Below are 18,936 nucleotides of genomic sequence, written 5' to 3' on the forward strand. Positions count from 1 at the left end.
TCAACGAAATAGTAATTGTTAGGAGGCTTTCTGTGCAGAGATTGGAGGATCAGATTAGGGGGAGCCGACAATCCTGGTGGTAGCTTGAGAAAGGGGAGTATTGTGATGATTCCAATGTGAGCACGGTAAGTGGTCTGAGGTCCAGAGGTCCAAACACAAACTCATACTCACACACCATGATCATCACAGCAATGGCCTAAAAAGAGAAATTTAACAGGGCAATGAATCTAAGCAAACTACAAATCAGATGGGAAATGGCAGTGAGACAAAGAGAGATAGCCAACATATTAATTTCCCCTCCATTTCTGCAGTCGCCACCTCCTGCTGCCACTCATGATGTAAGGCTGTGGCAATTAACCTCCTTCATCTGTCAGATACTCATTCTTGTGTGTGTGTGTGTGTGTGTGTGTGTGTGTGTGTGTGTGTGTGTGTGTGTGTGTGGGTGTGTGTGTGTGTGTGTGTGTGTGTGTGTGTGTGTGTGTGTGTGTGTGTGTTTTGCCCCTCGGAGCTTGTACGCGCCTGCATGTTTGCTCCCAGCGCCATCCGTTGCTCCCAGCGCCATCCGTGCAACGGTTAGCGGGTGTGTGAGAGCATGTTTCTGATCAAATCTAAAATCCAATTGCCTTTCACCTCGGGGAGATGATGTCATTCTTTGCACAGTAAGTGGTGATGCTGGCAAACAGCTAAATTTTCTCAAGATAGTAAAAGATCTCTGTCTAGCAGCTGCATCATGACATCATGCGTTACACTTTGAGTTACATAAAATATGGTTATTACCCACTAGACCAGTGCTCAAATAAATCAAGCTCTGAAAGTGACGTGTTTGCTCAGAGGGAGATTTTTTTATTTTCTTGCTCATCAAATGGATGTTTATTTCTATGCTTTAAACATATTCACAGACACTAGAAAATAGACGCAACAGTATGGAAAGTGAACATTTAGGGCCTAATTTTCAGAAGGTTTGTACAAAAACACACGAAAACCCATGTGCGTCCGCGAAGCTGATCCTACAAACCAGGTGCTAATGGAAATCAGTGGAACAGCGGGTGCAAACTTTTTACCGTGTTTGCCTTTGTGAATATGCAAAACATATTGTAATGACCCAAATGCACAAATTTATGGGAGGGGGATATGCAAATGTAATCCCTTGGCACCCGCATTGTGATTTATCAAACCTGAAACAGATTGCGGGTTTAGCACGTTTGAAATGCAGGTACTAACTGGGAAGCAAAAATGTCTGCTGTCACTTTGGCCAGATGGAGGCATAGATAGAATGACAGATATCGGGGAGTGAGAATCTTCTGTACATGTGTCAACAGATTTGCGTTGTCAAAAATAAGAATAATACAAACAGATGATAATAGAGGATCTATGTAGGATTATCTAAGCTCTGATTTGGAACCAATCACAAACAGAAGCCATGACATAGCTCCCATAATACAACTCTTTGCAATACTTTTCTTTTGCGTCTGGATCATTCCACCATCGCTGTCAGTGAAATCATCTGCTGCCGAACGCGCACAAACCTGATCATGGCGAAGAGCTCATAGATGTGATCATCTGCAACCTATTAACTGTAATTGCACATCATGCAAAGATCCCACTGTGCTTTGATGTTGATAATATAATTAATAGGAAAGAAATATAAGACTCACAAAGACTCAGTGTATGCTTTAACCTTTTCACTAAACAAAACACATTGTATTATTAACAGTAACATTGTGTCATTGCAGAGTAATTGGAGAAGGATCAGGCTGATTACATTTTTTGAATGTGAACATATGCCAGGGGAGGGTTTAGACAGTGAAAAATGATTTTGTGTCACCAAAACACAATTTACACAAACATGTTGTATATCGTTAAAATATTGGCAAACCAAACAGTGCGAATTCAGTATAATCATTGGAAAATAATTAATTTGAATGTATATAAATGGTAAATTTAAATTCTTTGCAAGAGGGTGATGCGACGTTATATTTTAAAATTAGCAAAACTATAACATACAAGTTGCTCACTCTAACCACAAACTATTTTTATGTTGCTAATATTATGTTCAGGCTTAAATATTGCGGCTGTTTATGATAAACCCCAAACTCTTCAAACATATACTCTCAAAACAAAACACGGTGAGTCTCCGGAAGACTTCAAAGATCAAGAGAGGCAGACCTTACTTCTTTGACAAACATGTTTGTCTTTTGTTAATTTTGATTGGCCAATTTCTAAGCCGCAACCGTTGTGAGTTGCATTGAGCAACACAGTTAACAAGCTTTGTGCTCTCCTGTGGTGTTGTCAGCCTAGACCAGCTGCCCAGTGTGTGCACCGTTGGCGCACAGCTCTGCTTTGATCATTTTCAATGGAATCAAATCCAGGAATTTCTAATTCCGTTGTAAAAATTCATCAGTTCCTGAAAGACATTTAAAAAAGATTTAGACAAAGGTAGTTTAGGGTTACTGCAGTTCAGTCAATATGAATCAACTTACGGGTGATCAAAATAACGTTCTACACAAATAGTAGATGACATCTCTGTGGTGCAAAGATATGTTCAGTTGACAAAATAAACATTTCTATACAGGAATGATAAATCTGCAGGTATTTGTATGCATGATTTGAAAAATTATGCACCAAAATACCTATAGATAGACAGATTATGCTCCAAAAACTGTGATCTCTCTGAAACTGTTGTATTAAGGACCAACATTCATCAAACAGAGATACAATGACCTGAGTGAGGTTTTGTTAAAGGAAAGCTTTGTCAAACACTACAATGCTGAGTTTTTGTAGAGTATTTTCTGTGAGTGTCCTTTGAGTAGGATTAACATATTCTGCATATTCCTGCACCAATAGATGCAGCAGAAAAAAGGGCAACAGAACCTGGAAAAATAACTGAAGGAAAAGATAGGTGAAAAAATATGAATAATTACCGGAACATCTGTTTCAGATATTTATTTTATGGCAGTGTGGTTAAAAGAAAAAGTAACTGGCTTATCTCTGTCTTTAAGAAAAAAATCTGAATCCTCGATATGAAATTCAGCTGCAATTTTTACACAGAGCACAGTCAGCACTGTCATTTTCTTTGAGATAGATCTGACCCACATACAGAAGAACACTCAGAACAACAACTGAATCAGTAAAAGGGGTTTTATTTACAAGAAGTGAAACATGGAACGTGAACGGTACAATCGCAAACTGTATGAAAAGAGGGGGAAGAGAACTGGTGAATACAAGAACTATAATGTTGCGGAATAAACGAGAAGTAACTATGATTAACAGTTGAACGGCTTACAAGGTGAGTGTAGTCAGGTCGCCAGGGGTAGAGGGAGGAGTGCGAGGGACCCAGGTGTGCGAAGCAGAGATATCCAGATGGTTTTACTTGAGCTGTAGAGTGAGTTCTGGTGAGTTCAGGAGTTAATTCAATGTTCAGGTACTTGCGTTGGAGGGTGGACAGGGTACGCTTCTGCCTTGGTTCAGGAGACGGATGATAACAGGAAGCTGCCAGGTTGGTACTTGGAAACGAAATCTACCAAACATAGGTAATCTTGATCGTCCATCTGGAAACTGAAAACAAAAGTGCAGACAAAACACAAACACACACACTGAACCCAAAACCCCGACAAGCACACCATTTTTGTCCCAATTAGCATGAGAAGCTAAACTTTAATAAAGCCAAAAGTCATTTTACAAATGCTTTTGACACCAAACAGAAGTAGTCTGCCTTATATAAGAAAAGCCTAAAGTGCTGATGAGGTCAGCTTTGGTTTGTCAGAGGACTTAGATACAACATACACTCAAGAATATGTACACATATATGCACACAGGAACCAGTTTATATTTACAGATAACAAGAGCTGTAAATACACAGGCACTGTTGAACTGAGGGTGAACAACATAGCCCTGAAGAGTGGACGCCTTACTCCAGACACACAAATGCACACAGATAGAGATCTACAGAAAGGATGTGTTGCCGCCACAGCTATAATTACTGCCATAAAGAAAGAGGGTTGATATGCACAGATACAGATATGACTACAGCTTGACACTCAAAGGAAAAACATATAATTACACCAGTACATAGATTAGGATACAGATGCTTTGTAAGATAAAGGGCAACAAGGATGATGTAGCTCTGCATTGCACATCAAGGTTATCAGAGTTTGTGTGTGAGTGCATTTATAGCACTCAGGAAATCTGAGTGTTTTACAGCAAAATATGGTGATTTGCCTCTTGCCTTCGTTGTCCTTTTTCTAAAAGGTTCAACATATGTGTGCTAAGCAGTGAGGTATTCTCCAGAGAAGAAGAGCTTTTGTCTGTTCTAGTAAAAGTGTTGTTCAGTGTGTGGTGGACGGCAGTAAGGTTGGACAGTAATTGGTAGGCAGGAGAAAAACTCCACTTTTTTGGTTGGCTGGACAGTACATGGTGAATTCAGGAGAGAATTAACGAAAGAGGCAGGGAGAGGTGCAGTGATACTTGTTTCAATGGATTTACTGGTGAATATCCATACTGATATGGAATGAGTAATGTGTTAGGAACAAAAGAATGCCACATCTTATGATGAAAATGAAAATTATCAACCCACAGAGGACTTAATCCAAAGTCTGACCAGGGCAGCACTGAGCTCCTGTACAGATTGAGGTGCAACCTGGTTGTACCTCAGACTGTAGACGGACTCAGGAATCCAGGACCCACTGCACCTGTGAATGGGTTTAAGGATTTCTCCCAGATGAAATGGCAATCAGAGTGCCATCATTTATCCTGTACAGGTCTGTGCATCTCTCCATGGACATGCCTCTTCAAATCAACACTGACCCACCACCAAACCAGTCATGCTAAACATTGTTGCAGGCAGCCTAACGCTTGCCACAGCTCCTTCAGATCCTCATTCTGTCCATAAAGTAACATGACAAGCTGATGTGACCTGGTTAATTATTCAGGCTAGCTACTTAGGTAGCTAGCCTGCAGTTGGCTGCAGAAATGCCAATCACATTTTGCTAAATGTAGCTTTGACACACTGTTACCTTAGTGAGAGTGATAAGTTGGATCCTTTGGGTTCCACACCCTGACTAGCAAATGACGAGTCTGCATACAGACAGGAGGTGGATCAGCTGGTCCGGCTGGACCTTAACCCGCTCAAGACAGCTTCCACACTGCCTCCCCTCACCATTCTTAACAACTGTGTGTCCACTGTAGATCACTTCTGGTTCCTAGGAACCACCCTTTCTCAGGACCTTAGATGGTCCTCACACATTGGCTCTGTTCTCTCGGAAAAACATTTAACAGTCAGAATGTCCAAATCCATACAATGCATGTTTGCACTAATTTAACTATGTCTTGTTCTTTAGTAAAAAAAATAGAGCTGATTGGGATTCTTATTCTGTCCATGTCTTTTGTCTACAAGATATATTTTCAGCCAGCCAGATTTGTCTGTCTTATAAGCAAGAGAAACGTTGTGTAGACTTATTTCAGCCAGCTGACCAGCAGTGTGCAGCATTAGCTTTCTCAGCCTGTGTGTTCGATACAGAACAGAAAACCCCAGTCACTTTCTCTGGTATTTTATTAAAAGGACTTTAAACTTCAGGAATGACTTGACAGAAAGCGTTCCTATACCTTACTACTGGTATTCATATATGAAGGGGTAAAGGTTATGGTCATATCACTATAACATAAAAAATTATTTTATAAAGTTTGCACTACTAACATTTTGATTCTGTATTGCTGATGGGCTGCTGATTGTGTATGTTTGTTTTTACATCATTAACTTATTTTGTTTCCTTTTTAATAGAGCATAATTACAGACGTTTCTGTACTTAATGTCAAATATATTTAGCATTGATTATTTTATCATTGACCGCAGTCATCGTCATAGTAGGTGATTATATATGTTAAATGTTTGTGGCTAATATGGCTCTAATATTGATCTCTATAGTAAACCACTAGTAGTCATGAATACTAGGTCAAATGGCACACAGAAACCTGCTAAATCTTTCAAAGGTTCCAGGTCTGGGGTCATCATTTTTCTGTATTTCTTCCAGTCTTTTCCCTCTATGCTACTTCTTCAGTCTTTACTGGTTTTCCAGCTCCCACACGTCCCTGCTCTGTTCTGTCCCCAGGCGTTTTGTGGAACCTATCGTCTTGCGATGCCCTGAAGATGCCCATCATCCAGGATGCCCTGGCAGTGCTGACTAACGCTGTGATCATCCCACACTCAGGCTGGGACACATCTCCCCACACCCAGGAGGACCGCAAGCTTCACCTGCACTCTTCCCAGGTCCTCCGCAATGCCACAGGCTGCCTCCGGTCAGTTTTTTTTTCCATTTGCACCCCATTTCATTTTCTACATGATTCTTTGCAGACCTGTTTTTTTGTACATCTTTCTTATTAAGCACCTAAACAGAAAAAAAGTCCCTCTGACTTTGACACAGTCATATATTTTTAGAAGTTCTGTGTTATTTTTGCCAGTTGACACTCAGAAAACTGAAAGAGTTAGCTACATTTATGATGACTCACGAGTGTAGCTGTTCAGTTTCTCACTTACGACATGATTTTAGCTGTGCTGTACAGTTTGGAAAAAGTAGGGCTGCAACAGACTTCCCTGCTTGGTGTTTTGATGTACAGGTCCTTCTCAAAATATTGGCATATTGTGATAAAGTTCATTATTTTCCATAAGGTCATGATGAAAATTTAACATTCATATATTTTAGATTCATTGCACACTAACTGAAATATTTCAGGTCTTTTATTGTCTTAATACGGATGATTTTGGCATACAGCTCATGAAAACCCAAAATTCCTATCTCACAAAATTAGCACATTTCATCCAACCAATAAAAGAAAAGTGTTTTTAATACAAAAAACCTCAACCTTCAAATAATCATGTACAGTTATGCACTCAATACTTGGTCGGGAATCCTTTTGCAGAAATGACTGCTTCAATGCGGCGTGGCATGGAGGCAATCAGCCTGTGGCACTGATGAGGTCTTATGGAGGCCCAGGATGCTTCGATAGCGGCCTTTAGCTCATCCAGAGTGTTGGGTCTTGAGTCTCTCAACGTTCTCTTCACAATATCCCACAGATTCTCTATGGGGTTCAGGTCAGGAGAGTTGGCAGGCCAATTGAGCACAGTGATACCATGGTCAGTAAACCATTTACCAGTGGTTTTGGCACTGTGAGCAGGTGCCAGGTCATGCTGAAAAACGAAATCTTCATCTCCATAAAGCTTTTCAGCAGATGGAAGCATGAAGTGCTCCAAAATCTCCTGATAGCTAGCTGCATTGACCCTGCCCTTGATAAAACACAGTGGACCAACACCAGCAGCTGACACGGCACCCCAGACCATCACTGACTGTGGGTACTTGACACTGGACTTCTGGCATTTTGGCATTTCCTTCTCCCCAGTCTTCCTCCAGACTCTGGCACCTTGATTTCCGAATGACATGCAGAATTTGCTTTCATCTGAAAAAAGTACTTTGGACCACTGAACAACAGTCCAGTGCTGCTTCTCTGTAGCCCAGGTCAGGCGCTTCTGCCGCTGTTTCTGGTTCAAAAGTGGCTTGACCTGGGGAATGCGGCACCTGTAGCCCATTTCCTGCACACGCCTGTGCACGGTGGCTCTGGATGTTTCTACTCCAGACTCAGTCCACTGCTTCCGCAGGTCCCCCAAGGTCTGGAATTGGCCCTTCTCCACAATCTTCTTCAGGGTCCGGTCACCTCTTCTCGTTGTGCAGCGTTTTCTGCCACACTTTTTCCTTCCCACAGACTTCCCACTGAGGTGCCTTGATACAGCACTCTGGGAACAGCCTATTCGTTCAGAAATTTCTTTCTGTGTCTTACCCTCTTGCTTGAGGGTGTCAATAGTGGCCTTCTGGACAGCAGTCAGGTCGGCAGTCTTACCCATGATTGGGGTTTTGAGTGATGAACCAGGCTGGGAGTTTTAAAGGCCTCAGGAATCTTTTGCAGGTCTTTAGAGTTAACTCGTTGATTCAGATGATTAGGTTCATAGCTCGTTTAGAGACCCTTTTAATGATATGCTAATTTTGTGAGATAAGAATTTTGGGTTTTCATGAGCTGTATGCCAAAATCATCCGTATTAAGACAATAAAAGACCTGAAATATTTCAGTTAATGTGCAATGAATCTAAAATATATGAATGTTAAATTTTCATCATGACATTATGGAAAATAATGAACTTTATCACAATATGCTAATATTTTGAGAAGGACCTGTATTATCCTCTGACTGAATATACAAACTGATGATATGCAGGCTAAGACGCAGGCTAAGATTAGAATTTAGCCTTTAGGTTGAGGATATCTCCACTTTTAATATTGTAATACCACATATTACTAAAGCTTTCTTGAGAAAACAATTAACTCCACAGCACAAAAAATGTTCTATAACCACTTTAATGGCGAGATAAGAAATAGTGTGACAGCAGCTTAATGTTAAGCTGGAGACAAAGTTTATCTGCTTCTGTTTCCAGTGAATTTTCATTTTCAGCCCTGTCAGTTTATTTTCACATAGGTGGGAAATGTTTAATGGGGCAAAATTGTTTAGTTTTTTGTTAAGATGTCCTCATTCATCTTCATTGATCTAAAATGCTAGGTACACACTGCCACACCTTTGTAGTTTAGTTAACCGCTGGATGGGGACATGAGCACATGTTTTAGCTGCCTGTTAAGACATCATCACAAGACCATATTTTGTTCAAAACAAGTTGCCATTGCCCGAGAGCGGCCACAATTAAACACTTATTGTCTTTTTATGGCAAAAGAAGCAATAATAAAACTTTACTTTACTACCCCGCTTCCCGCCCATAGACTGCTGGAGATAGGCACCAGCTTCCCTGTGACTCACTATGGAATAAGCAGTAGAAAATGACTGACTGACTGACTGACTTTAGGCTGAAAACATTAATAAACCAGAATGCAGCAAAATGTGGCAAAACAGAACCAAAGCTAAATCTGTCGAAATCCACTTGATTTTTCACTTTTGTAAGAGATTTGTATAGGGAATTTTTGTTGATTATTCTGAGCTATTAAATTTTTAGATTTATATATTTTTACATTTATAAGTCGTCTCAGCTGGGTGGCAGGCATTTTCAGATGGGTTATTCATTCCCATCCATCAAACACTGGATCATGTGAGGAAAAATGAATGCCATGCAGACTCAAAAATGACAATGTCCTCTGAAAACATTAACACTCTGGATGTATTTTGGTCTTTTAACAAGTGTCTCTTTACCTAAATTTGTTTTCTGTCTATTAATAAATACTTGCGTCTCAAAGTACGTATGTTGTAGACATACTAATGTAGCGTTTTACTTAAAATGTTTTTGACTGGTAGAGGGAGCAGCATTCCATTGCAGTCTTTGTCTTAATTCTCAGTCCATCCATCTGTCCATCACCAATCAGTCCATCTGTTTCTTCATTCTCCATGTGGCCATCTGTCAATCATCCATCCATCCATCCATTGTCCTTTTGTTTACCTATCCTTCCCTCCAGTCTGTGGTTCCATATTTAAAGCCTGACCACCTATAGAAATATGTGTCATCACTTACTGGTAAAAGGTTGCATTTATACTTTGAGTCTGGAAAAGCTTTGAAAAATGTGCTGTAACCCTGTATACTTCTGCATTTTTCCACATAGAAATGATTTAGAATTTGGATAAAATTGTGGCTTGAGACCATTTTCATCATTTTCTCCACACACGCACACACACACACACACACACAGTCTGCATGTGTGTGCGCATATCTGTCTAACCTTGTGTGGATCAATCTCTGACGGAACACCAACATTATGTGGACATTCACCATTGTGTGGACATTTTGCCCGGTACACACAAGGAAAAATGGGTTGTGAGTGTGTGTGTGTTTGTGCTTGTGTGTGCATGTGTACAGGCTTATGTTTGTCTCTGTGTCAAGCCACATGTGGGTCATTAATCTCAGCACCAGCATCAGGAGCTTCTAACACTGTACTCTTGTGAAAAAGGACGCATCTGGTACAGTGGTGTAATATTGAGTCTGTTGGCGAGCATGTAAATGTGAGATAACTTTGAGCGGCTCAGCTCCCTAAACTTGAAGACCTAATTCATCCTTCTCACGCCTCGTTAGAGAATGCTGGTAGTCTGATTAAAGATTGAATATTTCATGGCGGGTTTGGTATATCGCCGGCCACCTGCTCTCTCTTTTTCTCGCCCTTTCCACCTCCTATTATCATAAGCAATTTTTCATTTTCCCTCTCTCCATTTCTCCCTTTAGTCTCTCTCTTTCCATCCATTCTCCATCTCCATCTCGTCACATTATCCCAACACTTCCCTTCCGATCATATTATGCCCTCTTTTATCCGTTTTTCATCTGGCTCGTCCGGCCATTCCTCCATTTCTTCTGTCTCAGTTTTATACTCCTGTTTTTCACTGCTTTCAACCCTTCTCATGTGCCCGTTTCAAGAAGATGGTGAGTTTTGTGTAGGGAATAGGCAGCTGTGAGACAAACGCCACAACGAATAATAAGGAGCATATTAACCCATTTACTTTGTGCTTTTGGAAGCTTGTATTCCTTTAGGAATCATCAAGCCTTAACCACTCTGCTTAGGCAGATTAGTGGATTCTCCATAATTAAATGCAACAAATTGCTGTCTTTATTAGCTTGATTTCTACAGCAACATTCTGGACATCGTTTTAAAATCCTGATGAACTAAATGTACCAGATCAACTACAGTAATGCCAACCACTCTTTTAAAAAAACATGAATATCCTGTCACATTTTCATCATGTGCTTAGGGCATAAAGATGGATGATTTTAGTGTGCAGAAACAGTATTGAAAGGATGAAAACAATAAAATAAAAAGAACATTCTGTTGAGTAGGATGGTGTGTGAGGTAAATTCGAATGGCTTACATAAAGGATCAAACTATTCTGCAGCAGACATATCTCTATGTTGAAGATCTGAAAATTATCTAATTTGTTATGATGATTCTCAGTCCTACAATAGTTTTTTCAAGTCTGAGACAAAACATAATGTCTAAAAGCCATCATGTGGGTGGGCGAGACAGCAGTCTTTCACATGCATATAACAAACCTAGTCAAAAGAGAAGCAGAGGACAGGATCTGATGCTTTATATAAGTAGTATACACTATATTGCCAAAAGTATTTGTCTGTCTACTTTAACATGTACATGAATTTTGATGACTTTCTGTTCTTAATCTATATGTTAATGGACCCACCACTGCTAGCAATAGCAACTTTGACTATTCTGTAAACATCTTCCACAAGGTTTATGAGTGTGTTCATAGTTAGATGACCAGAAAAACCGGAATTGCAGCCTCCGCTCTAATTCATCCCAAAGGTGTTCAAGAAGGTTGAGGTCAGGACTCTGCGGGCCAGTTAGGTTTCTCTACACCAAACTTTATACACCTGCAGCCATGGAAGTGATTCTAACACCAGGATTCATTTATTTGGTGATGTGACCCAATACTTTTGGCAATATTGGAGTGAAAAGTTTGAAAAAAGCACGCAGGTTGGTAGCATGAATTGGAAGGACTTTCAGGCTCACTTGTTGAGTTGATTCAGTAAGAAAAAATAGATTCCAGAACTGGTGAACAACCTAAGGTTAAAGCAGAATTCAGATCTTTGTCACATTAACAGCAAGTCTGTATAAGATGTGAAATTTTGAAACCAGATTCTTGTGTAGATGTTATTATGATTTGGGGTTGTTTGGTTTTTGGTTTCTCGTTTTTCTTATGTTTTTCACAGTTAAGGTTTTGACTCGTTCTTTTGTTATTATTCTTCTTAGATTTTGAATCATGCTTCTGTTATTTTCCTGGTCATGCTTTAGTTTTGTCGTCTTGATCATGTTTTGTCAAGTTTGGTTTTGTTTGTATATTAGAGTCTCTGTTTTTGCCGCAGCCACGTTTTGTCCTGTCTGTCAATTAAGTTTATTCGGTTCACCTGCTTCAAGTTAATCTGTCTCCTTGCTCCACCTGGTTTTCACTCCATATATATACACACCTTTCAGTTAGTCGTTGCGGAAACATTTCTCATGTCTTGTTCTCATGCTCCTGTCTAGTTTTCATGCTCAAGTCTTGTTTTTTGATCATGCCATGCCTGTCTTGCCTGCCCGTTTGTTTTGTTCCCGCCTCCTGTAGTGAATGAGTTTTCGTTATTAAATCTTTTGCACTTACCGTCATGCTGCCTTCTGGTCTGCATTCTGGGGTCCTATATCTCACAAACCGTAACAGTAGAAGTACAAATTAACAAAGTGACTGTTAATTAATAATAAAGAAATGGTCAACAACAGAAGTTTTACTACTTGTGTCTGCATGCATATGTGCACGACCATGAATGTATAAAGAAGTATGTGTTTGTGAGGTACATGAAAAAGTAACGCAAGCATCATGGTGGGGGGTGCAGAGTTCTTATCAGCGCTAGAAGGGGGCCTTCAATAAAAGAGGTTGGGAACCACTGGATAAGAGCAGTATTTGCCAAATGTTTCAGCTTTCCATCACAATTTAACAGTGGTGGAGGCAGGTGACCCTGACTATTGCCTGAGTATACAAGCATTACCAATAACCCTGATAACAATGACCACACAAACAACACTAATAGCCAATATATTGCTTTTACGTTATATTTATATTTTGAAGTAATGTTTTCACCTCTCGTAATATTTATAGTATGAATATAGTTAAAAAATATGATTTTTGATATTTATTTAGATTTTTGAAGAGGTCTTAAGACCCCACAGTTGTTGATTTGTGACTCCCAACTAGACATCCGGGACCTTATCAGTTTGCTGCATAGAAGAATGTACAAAGCGTTGTACAAAGCATTTGGCTGCTCCTTTGACCCTCCTTTTGATCCTTTGCCAGTTTTAACACTACAGGCACATACTGGGTGGGGATATTAATTTAGAGTTGCACTTTTCTAAATCACCACAATATTCTCAGTACATTTCCACAATCAGCAAAACTGGGAGTCTGGGAGACCACAAGACACTCTTCGTTGGTCTTCATCATCTAGGAACCCATGATTAGTACTAGCTGAGATACATACATAGATGTCTTGCAAATTGATGCATTCTGTTGTCACAAATGTTTCGCACTGCATCCCTACCTTTTAGAAACATACTTCTAGGGGTTATTGGTGTCTTTCAGAAAAGGTTTCAGAGACGGATACAGACGAGCACACAAGAAAACAATTCTGTAAAGAAAAAAAAGGGTGACAACACAGAGGTAATTTCCTGTCATCGCTTAAAGAGAAATCTTCTATAACAAGACCTAACCATCACAGCTCTGAATCAGTACCGGTACTTCTCTTTACAGCACTGAGACCAAAATATGGCAGCAAAGTTCTTTGCCAAAAACTGCCAGGGAGCGTTTTTTTTGTATAGAATAAGATGGCAAGCAAACACCCAAGAATGACCCCACAAAGTACTGCATCCTTTCTTTGTAAGTCTGTTCAACCATTCACCAGAAGGACAATGCCGCACTGCCTATTGCAAAACCAAAGTATAATAGAATCTCACCAAGATTAAGCCTCTATTTTGCAAGGTGCTGTAGCTGAGTTACTCAAATGAATGGAGAGACGTAGTTTGCATTTGCTTTGCTTATAGCAGCAATACATTAGGAGTTAATTCCCAGATTGTGAAAAATCTCACTTTTAGCCATAGTATTATCTATGCAGTGTAATGTCTTATCTACCTTGTTATTTTGATCCTTTATGGTTGAAGATCAAATAATGAGAGATAATCTGCACCCCCACTGCCTTGCAAAGGAATCACTTTACTGGAATTCATTACATTTATCCAACTGAGGTTAATTAATTTCAGCCTATAAATAGGTAGGAGACAAAATCTATTGTTAGAGAAATAATGTTCTTAAATCAAGCTGAAAGTGGATTTTGTTATAATATGGACAATTCAGTCCCTGCTTATTCTGATTTTGTCATGTTCACTGAGCGGGGGAATACACTTCTCTGTCAGTGTCCTGCTGTGTGTGTGTGTGTGTGTGTGTGTGTGTGTGTGTGTTGCAGTGAACTTGCATTACAACTCAAAGCATTATTTGACTGTGGAAAAGAACCCAGGCTGTCAGAATCAAAAGCTGCTACCTTCCCTAAACAGAACAACACTTTCATATTTAGTACTAGGTTTTCTACTAATGTAGTCAGACTTCTTATGAATCTGCAATGAGCAACAACGTTTGCCTACAGATATCTGCTGGTTCTGAATCAGTAGGTGAGTCAAAACCTTTTAGCTGTGTTGAACATGTGATGACCCCAACAGACTTGGACAATGAGAAGAAAGTGCACAGCATAGTTCAGCCTGGTTCCACTGGTGAAACCTGATTACAGTGCTGAAGAAGCAAGATTAAACTGTGTTGCTGTGGATAGGGACAGAGCACGAAAGCAGAATTACTTTCGTTCTTCCCATCATCTGTTGTTTCCTGAAAAAAAATTATTTGACTACTGACCAAAGATTTGCCAGTATAGAACTATTTGGAGACTTCTGTTATTACATTATTCAAGAATTGACCCGGTCCCTATCTAGTCTGGAAAAGTCTAGAAAAGTTTTGAAGTTAAACATTTTTAGAGACATTGTTACCTATTCCATCCATCCATCCAGACGTATGACTTCCTTCCTTCTGAAAATATGATTCTGAAATGATGGAATCGTGACTTGAAAAATATGTAGGAACGCTGACTTTTTCTATGCTCATCATCCATTCTTGACACTTTTTTTGTATTACTTCACTTGCCACCTCCATGGATTTTAACAGATTGAAGATTCTTTTTTGAAGCGAATTATGTAGGAAGTTGACAACTGTATTCCTGATTCAACTTGCTGAACTTTTTAGGGAAAACTGCATATATCTCTTGGGTTTTTCTTCTACAGAATATCTGAAAATAAAGGTGTTGAAATATGTTTGTAGTGAGAGCTTTTCCTTCTGTTCTGTATAATTTCACCAGCAGGAAACCCTGAACTTGTGCATGAAGTATTGTATGTTTCTGTGTGGGTATCTGTGTGAAACAGGAATGTGAGTTCTGCTGGGGAGGAATCACGGAGGAGGATGAGGGAGTGTGAGGGCCTCACAGATGCCCTGCTTTACGTCATCCAGACCGCTCTGGGGAGCAGTGAGATAGACAGCAAGGTGAGGCAGAAACATAACACACTACAACATGCACACCATTAATAATCTCATTAAACATTTACACAAGCACATAGTATTATTGTGTATCAGGATTGAGTGTCGCTTTTATGGGGCATAAATTTGAATGAGTTACAGCACTTTGCAAAAGTATGCTCCAAGAATCTGAAAGAGTAGCAAGAAAAAAAGCCACAGGTTTGCCAGATGTTTGTTACCCATGGTCAGATGAGACCAAAATTTAACTTTTTGGGCTACGTGCAAAATGCTATGAATACAAAAAACTAACACTGCCCCACAGCATCCAGAGAGTTTAAGATGGTGATGGCAGCATCTTGTCGTGGTTATGACTTTTCCTAGCAGCAAAGGGGATGTTATTGGGAACATGAATGGAGCTAAATACAATGCAGTCATGAAAAAGAAAACTGTGAGAGGATAACAACACTTGAGATTGAAGCAGATGTTAACCTACCCTAAACATAAAGCTATGACTTTATGCCATAGCTTTATGTTTAGGGTAGCGTAATTTAGGGTAGGGTGAGTTTAGGGTAGATGTGTGGAGTTAAATGTGGGCTGTACTGAAAGAAAACCTTATGAAGACTGCAAAAGACTTGGTGCTGAGGTTCACATTTTAGGAGGACAACAACTCTAAGTGTAATAATTGAAAAAGTGCTTTGAATATTTTTGCAAAGCGCTGTTTCTAATATTTTCCATCACTAAATGTATTTGCACAAAATAATTATAGGAAACTACTTGTTTTTAAGCCACTGTGTAAAGTTTTTTTCAGATATTTGTTGAATGTGAAGTTTTTTTTAAATATAAATACAAGCATTATAAAACACATAATACATGAATAATCTTTGCTAATAAATAAAAAAAATCTTTGAATTAAATTACTCAGCCTAAATTGTAGGTGACACAGAAACATCAATAGTTCTATATCCATTTAGAGCATTTTTATGGGAGGACTTCATGTTTCCATGTGTGTCCGATGAGTCAAAATTGTTTGTGCATACATGTTTGGATTGTGAATGGAAGCTCTTCTCTGGAGGATGTGATTTTTTTATCCCCCAAAAGTGACTGTTCAGCCACTCCCAACAATAGGATTAGTTTGTGTGCTTCTGCCTACATTATGCCCACAGGCCACCCTGCGTTCAGGATCTGTGCAGCATGTCTCACTGTGTTTTTCAGTGCCTCTTTTATCTCGGTCTTGCCCTGACTTTCTCTGTCTAACCTTGTCTCCTTCAGACTGTGGAGAACTGCGTGTGTATCCTGAGGAATCTGTCGTACCGTCTGGCTGCAGAGACGTCGCACAGCCATCAGGGCGGCTCGGAGGAGCTGGATGGCTTGTTGTGCGACACCGGTGGCAAGGACGCGGAGAGTTCTGGATGTTGGGGAAAGAAGAAGAAGAAAAAGAAGGGGCATGACCAGGTGACGAGATAAGCAGAATTTAATTTCACTATTACCTGCTAGAAATTTTGTTTTGTTAATAGTACCTGTTGTGTAAGGCAGGTTCCTTTCCTTTTTCCAGTGTCTGAGCATTCAATGAATTGTGTTTGGTCTGAACTGGAGGTTGCTGGGCTCTGTTTCTTTTCACACATCCGTTTATTTATTCATGGCCATCCTCCGAGTTCCTCTAGACATATTCAGGTTTTTATCCTTTTCAACCAAGGATTTTCACTGAACCTGATATATTTTCTCCAGAGCTTAAGGGGGAAAAAAGCAAGTAGATATCGCATTGCTTTGGGCATCATGCATTCAACTCAAGATATTAGTTAAATTATTTATAAAGACCTCAAACAAATGACTGCACAAAGACGATATATGGAAAGGAACGGGTGGGAAGAAAAAATAAAACTTAATGAGATTTTTGAAACATCATCTGTCATCAGTACAAACAGTACAAGTCAGAGGTTCACGTACAATCCTCACTGGCATTATAAGTTCATAGGTCATTTTATTTTGGGCTTTTATCTATCTAAACCTTTTTTTCAAGGTGGAAGGATTATACAATGTACAACTGCAGTGATTTTTCCAAAAAGAATAGGGTGCAACAGTTGTCTCAAAATTATACATACAAGCTTAAATGCGTATTTCTCTAGCCCTGACTAATACTTGGATAAAGAAGAAACCCTACCCTTTATATAACCATGAACAAAGGTATTTGCATAATATTCACCCACACTTCTTATCAGAATTGGTAAAACTAATTTAAAATGGCTTGTAACGTGGCACAGAATCGACTTTGACAAGGTGTTCATACATTTTCAGTGAGGTTGAGGTGTTTGCGATTCCAGAAGATTAATGTTAAAAGCAGTTTTCTTTCATTTGTGGGTGACAGTTTGGAACAGATGGATGAACTTTGGATAGAACTGCAGGACAATGGTTTCTAACTGTCACCCACAAATAAAAATAAATGTTCCTGGTTAAAATTTGCAGCTGCACTCATGGGAAAAGCCAAATACCATCTGGAAAAAAGCTTCATGCTCAGTATAGACAAAGATTGACATTCTTAGCAACAATGATTTCATGTTTGAAGGAGTCAGTGTGAGGCTTACTAACTTAAGACCACCATACCAACTGCCAGGCATGGCGGTGGTAGTATCATGCTGTACTGGAGCATTGCACAAAGCTGTTGATGACAAAGGGAACTATGGCAAGTTCTTTAACTTGACCTGAAATCAGCAGCAGGAGGGTTGAAACTTTGTGGATGTTCCATCAGGAAAGTCATCCCAAACACATTTCAGAACTGGTTTTGGAACAGATAAAACAAGCTAACATTAACCAAACTAGAATAGCCTCGACTTCAACCCTATTGAAAATGCATGAAACGCTAGATCTGTGGGAGTAACCACACAATTTAAATAAACTCCATCATTTCTGATAGAAAAAGAGGTCAAATGTCCTGCCAGAATTATACAAGGACCTCGCTCATGGCTACATATGCATTTGGTTTCTCTGCAACTTACCAAGGGACATCCAAATATTTTTCGAGGTGCATGTATATATTTTAATATATATAATTTTGACCCATGTTCTCTTATTGTGGTTTTTTTATCATTAAAGTTGCGAGTTGTATAATCATTCTAGCATGAAAAAAGAATGGGTAAAAAACATTAAAAAGCTCAAATTTATGACATTCATACCCATAATTAGTGTGTGTACATTTCTAACCGGCACTGTAAGCAGATGTAGTTGATCAATTTTCTAGCTGGGTTACACCAATATATACATAAATTTAAAAAACAAATATATATATACGTTTGGTGCAGAAGAAATTCCTTTGTACACAAGCAGGGCTAAAAGGGAGAGAGTTGCCAAGCAGTGGTACCTTTCAGCTACATTTAAAAAAAAATGATGGAAAACATAAGGCTGATGGAAGGAGAAAGGTATGGTGGTGATCAAATAATGATGCAAAAATGTATCAGCACAGGAGCAAACATCCAGTTATGACCCAGCTTGAATACGTGTCACTAAATTACAGGGGGGTATCTTATCTACTAACAACTCAAGGGCAGCCTCTTATTTACACAATGATCTGACGTACATGATAGACTATAAGTGTGAAGGTGACCAGGCTTCATGCTTTCAAACGCGGATTGCAGTGCTAGTCTACAAGGCAAGGTCACAATCAACGCAGCTCCAACCACACAGGACCTCAAGCCTCACTGATCGCACATCCGGCTGCTAGAAAAGATGCATACTCCTCTTTCATTGAAGTCATGATGTGCGGCACGCTGTGACACAGGTTCAGGCACAATTGTGATGGTGATGCAGGAAAGGGATGAACAACAGACACTTTGT

The 18,936-nt window shown here is 39.6% G+C and overlaps 1 protein-coding gene across 9 annotated transcripts in view; it reads left to right on the forward strand.

Moving 5' to 3' along the window:
- ctnnd2b (catenin (cadherin-associated protein), delta 2b) overlaps positions 1-18,936 on the forward strand; it is a 236,028-nt gene that overhangs the window by 186,759 nt on the left and 30,333 nt on the right. For all 9 annotated transcript variants that reach the window (XM_047367747.1, XM_047367741.1, XM_047367743.1 and 6 more), the window contains 3 exons: positions 6,105-6,291; positions 15,021-15,138; positions 16,381-16,563. In XM_047367747.1, coding sequence (XP_047223703.1) covers positions 6,105-6,291; positions 15,021-15,138; positions 16,381-16,563 — 488 coding nt within the window. The remainder of the gene's footprint in view (positions 1-6,104; positions 6,292-15,020; positions 15,139-16,380; positions 16,564-18,936) is intronic.

The sequence above is a fragment of the Girardinichthys multiradiatus genome, chromosome 6, assembly GCF_021462225.1.
Source record: "Girardinichthys multiradiatus isolate DD_20200921_A chromosome 6, DD_fGirMul_XY1, whole genome shotgun sequence".
NCBI lineage: Eukaryota > Metazoa > Chordata > Actinopteri > Cyprinodontiformes > Goodeidae > Girardinichthys > Girardinichthys multiradiatus.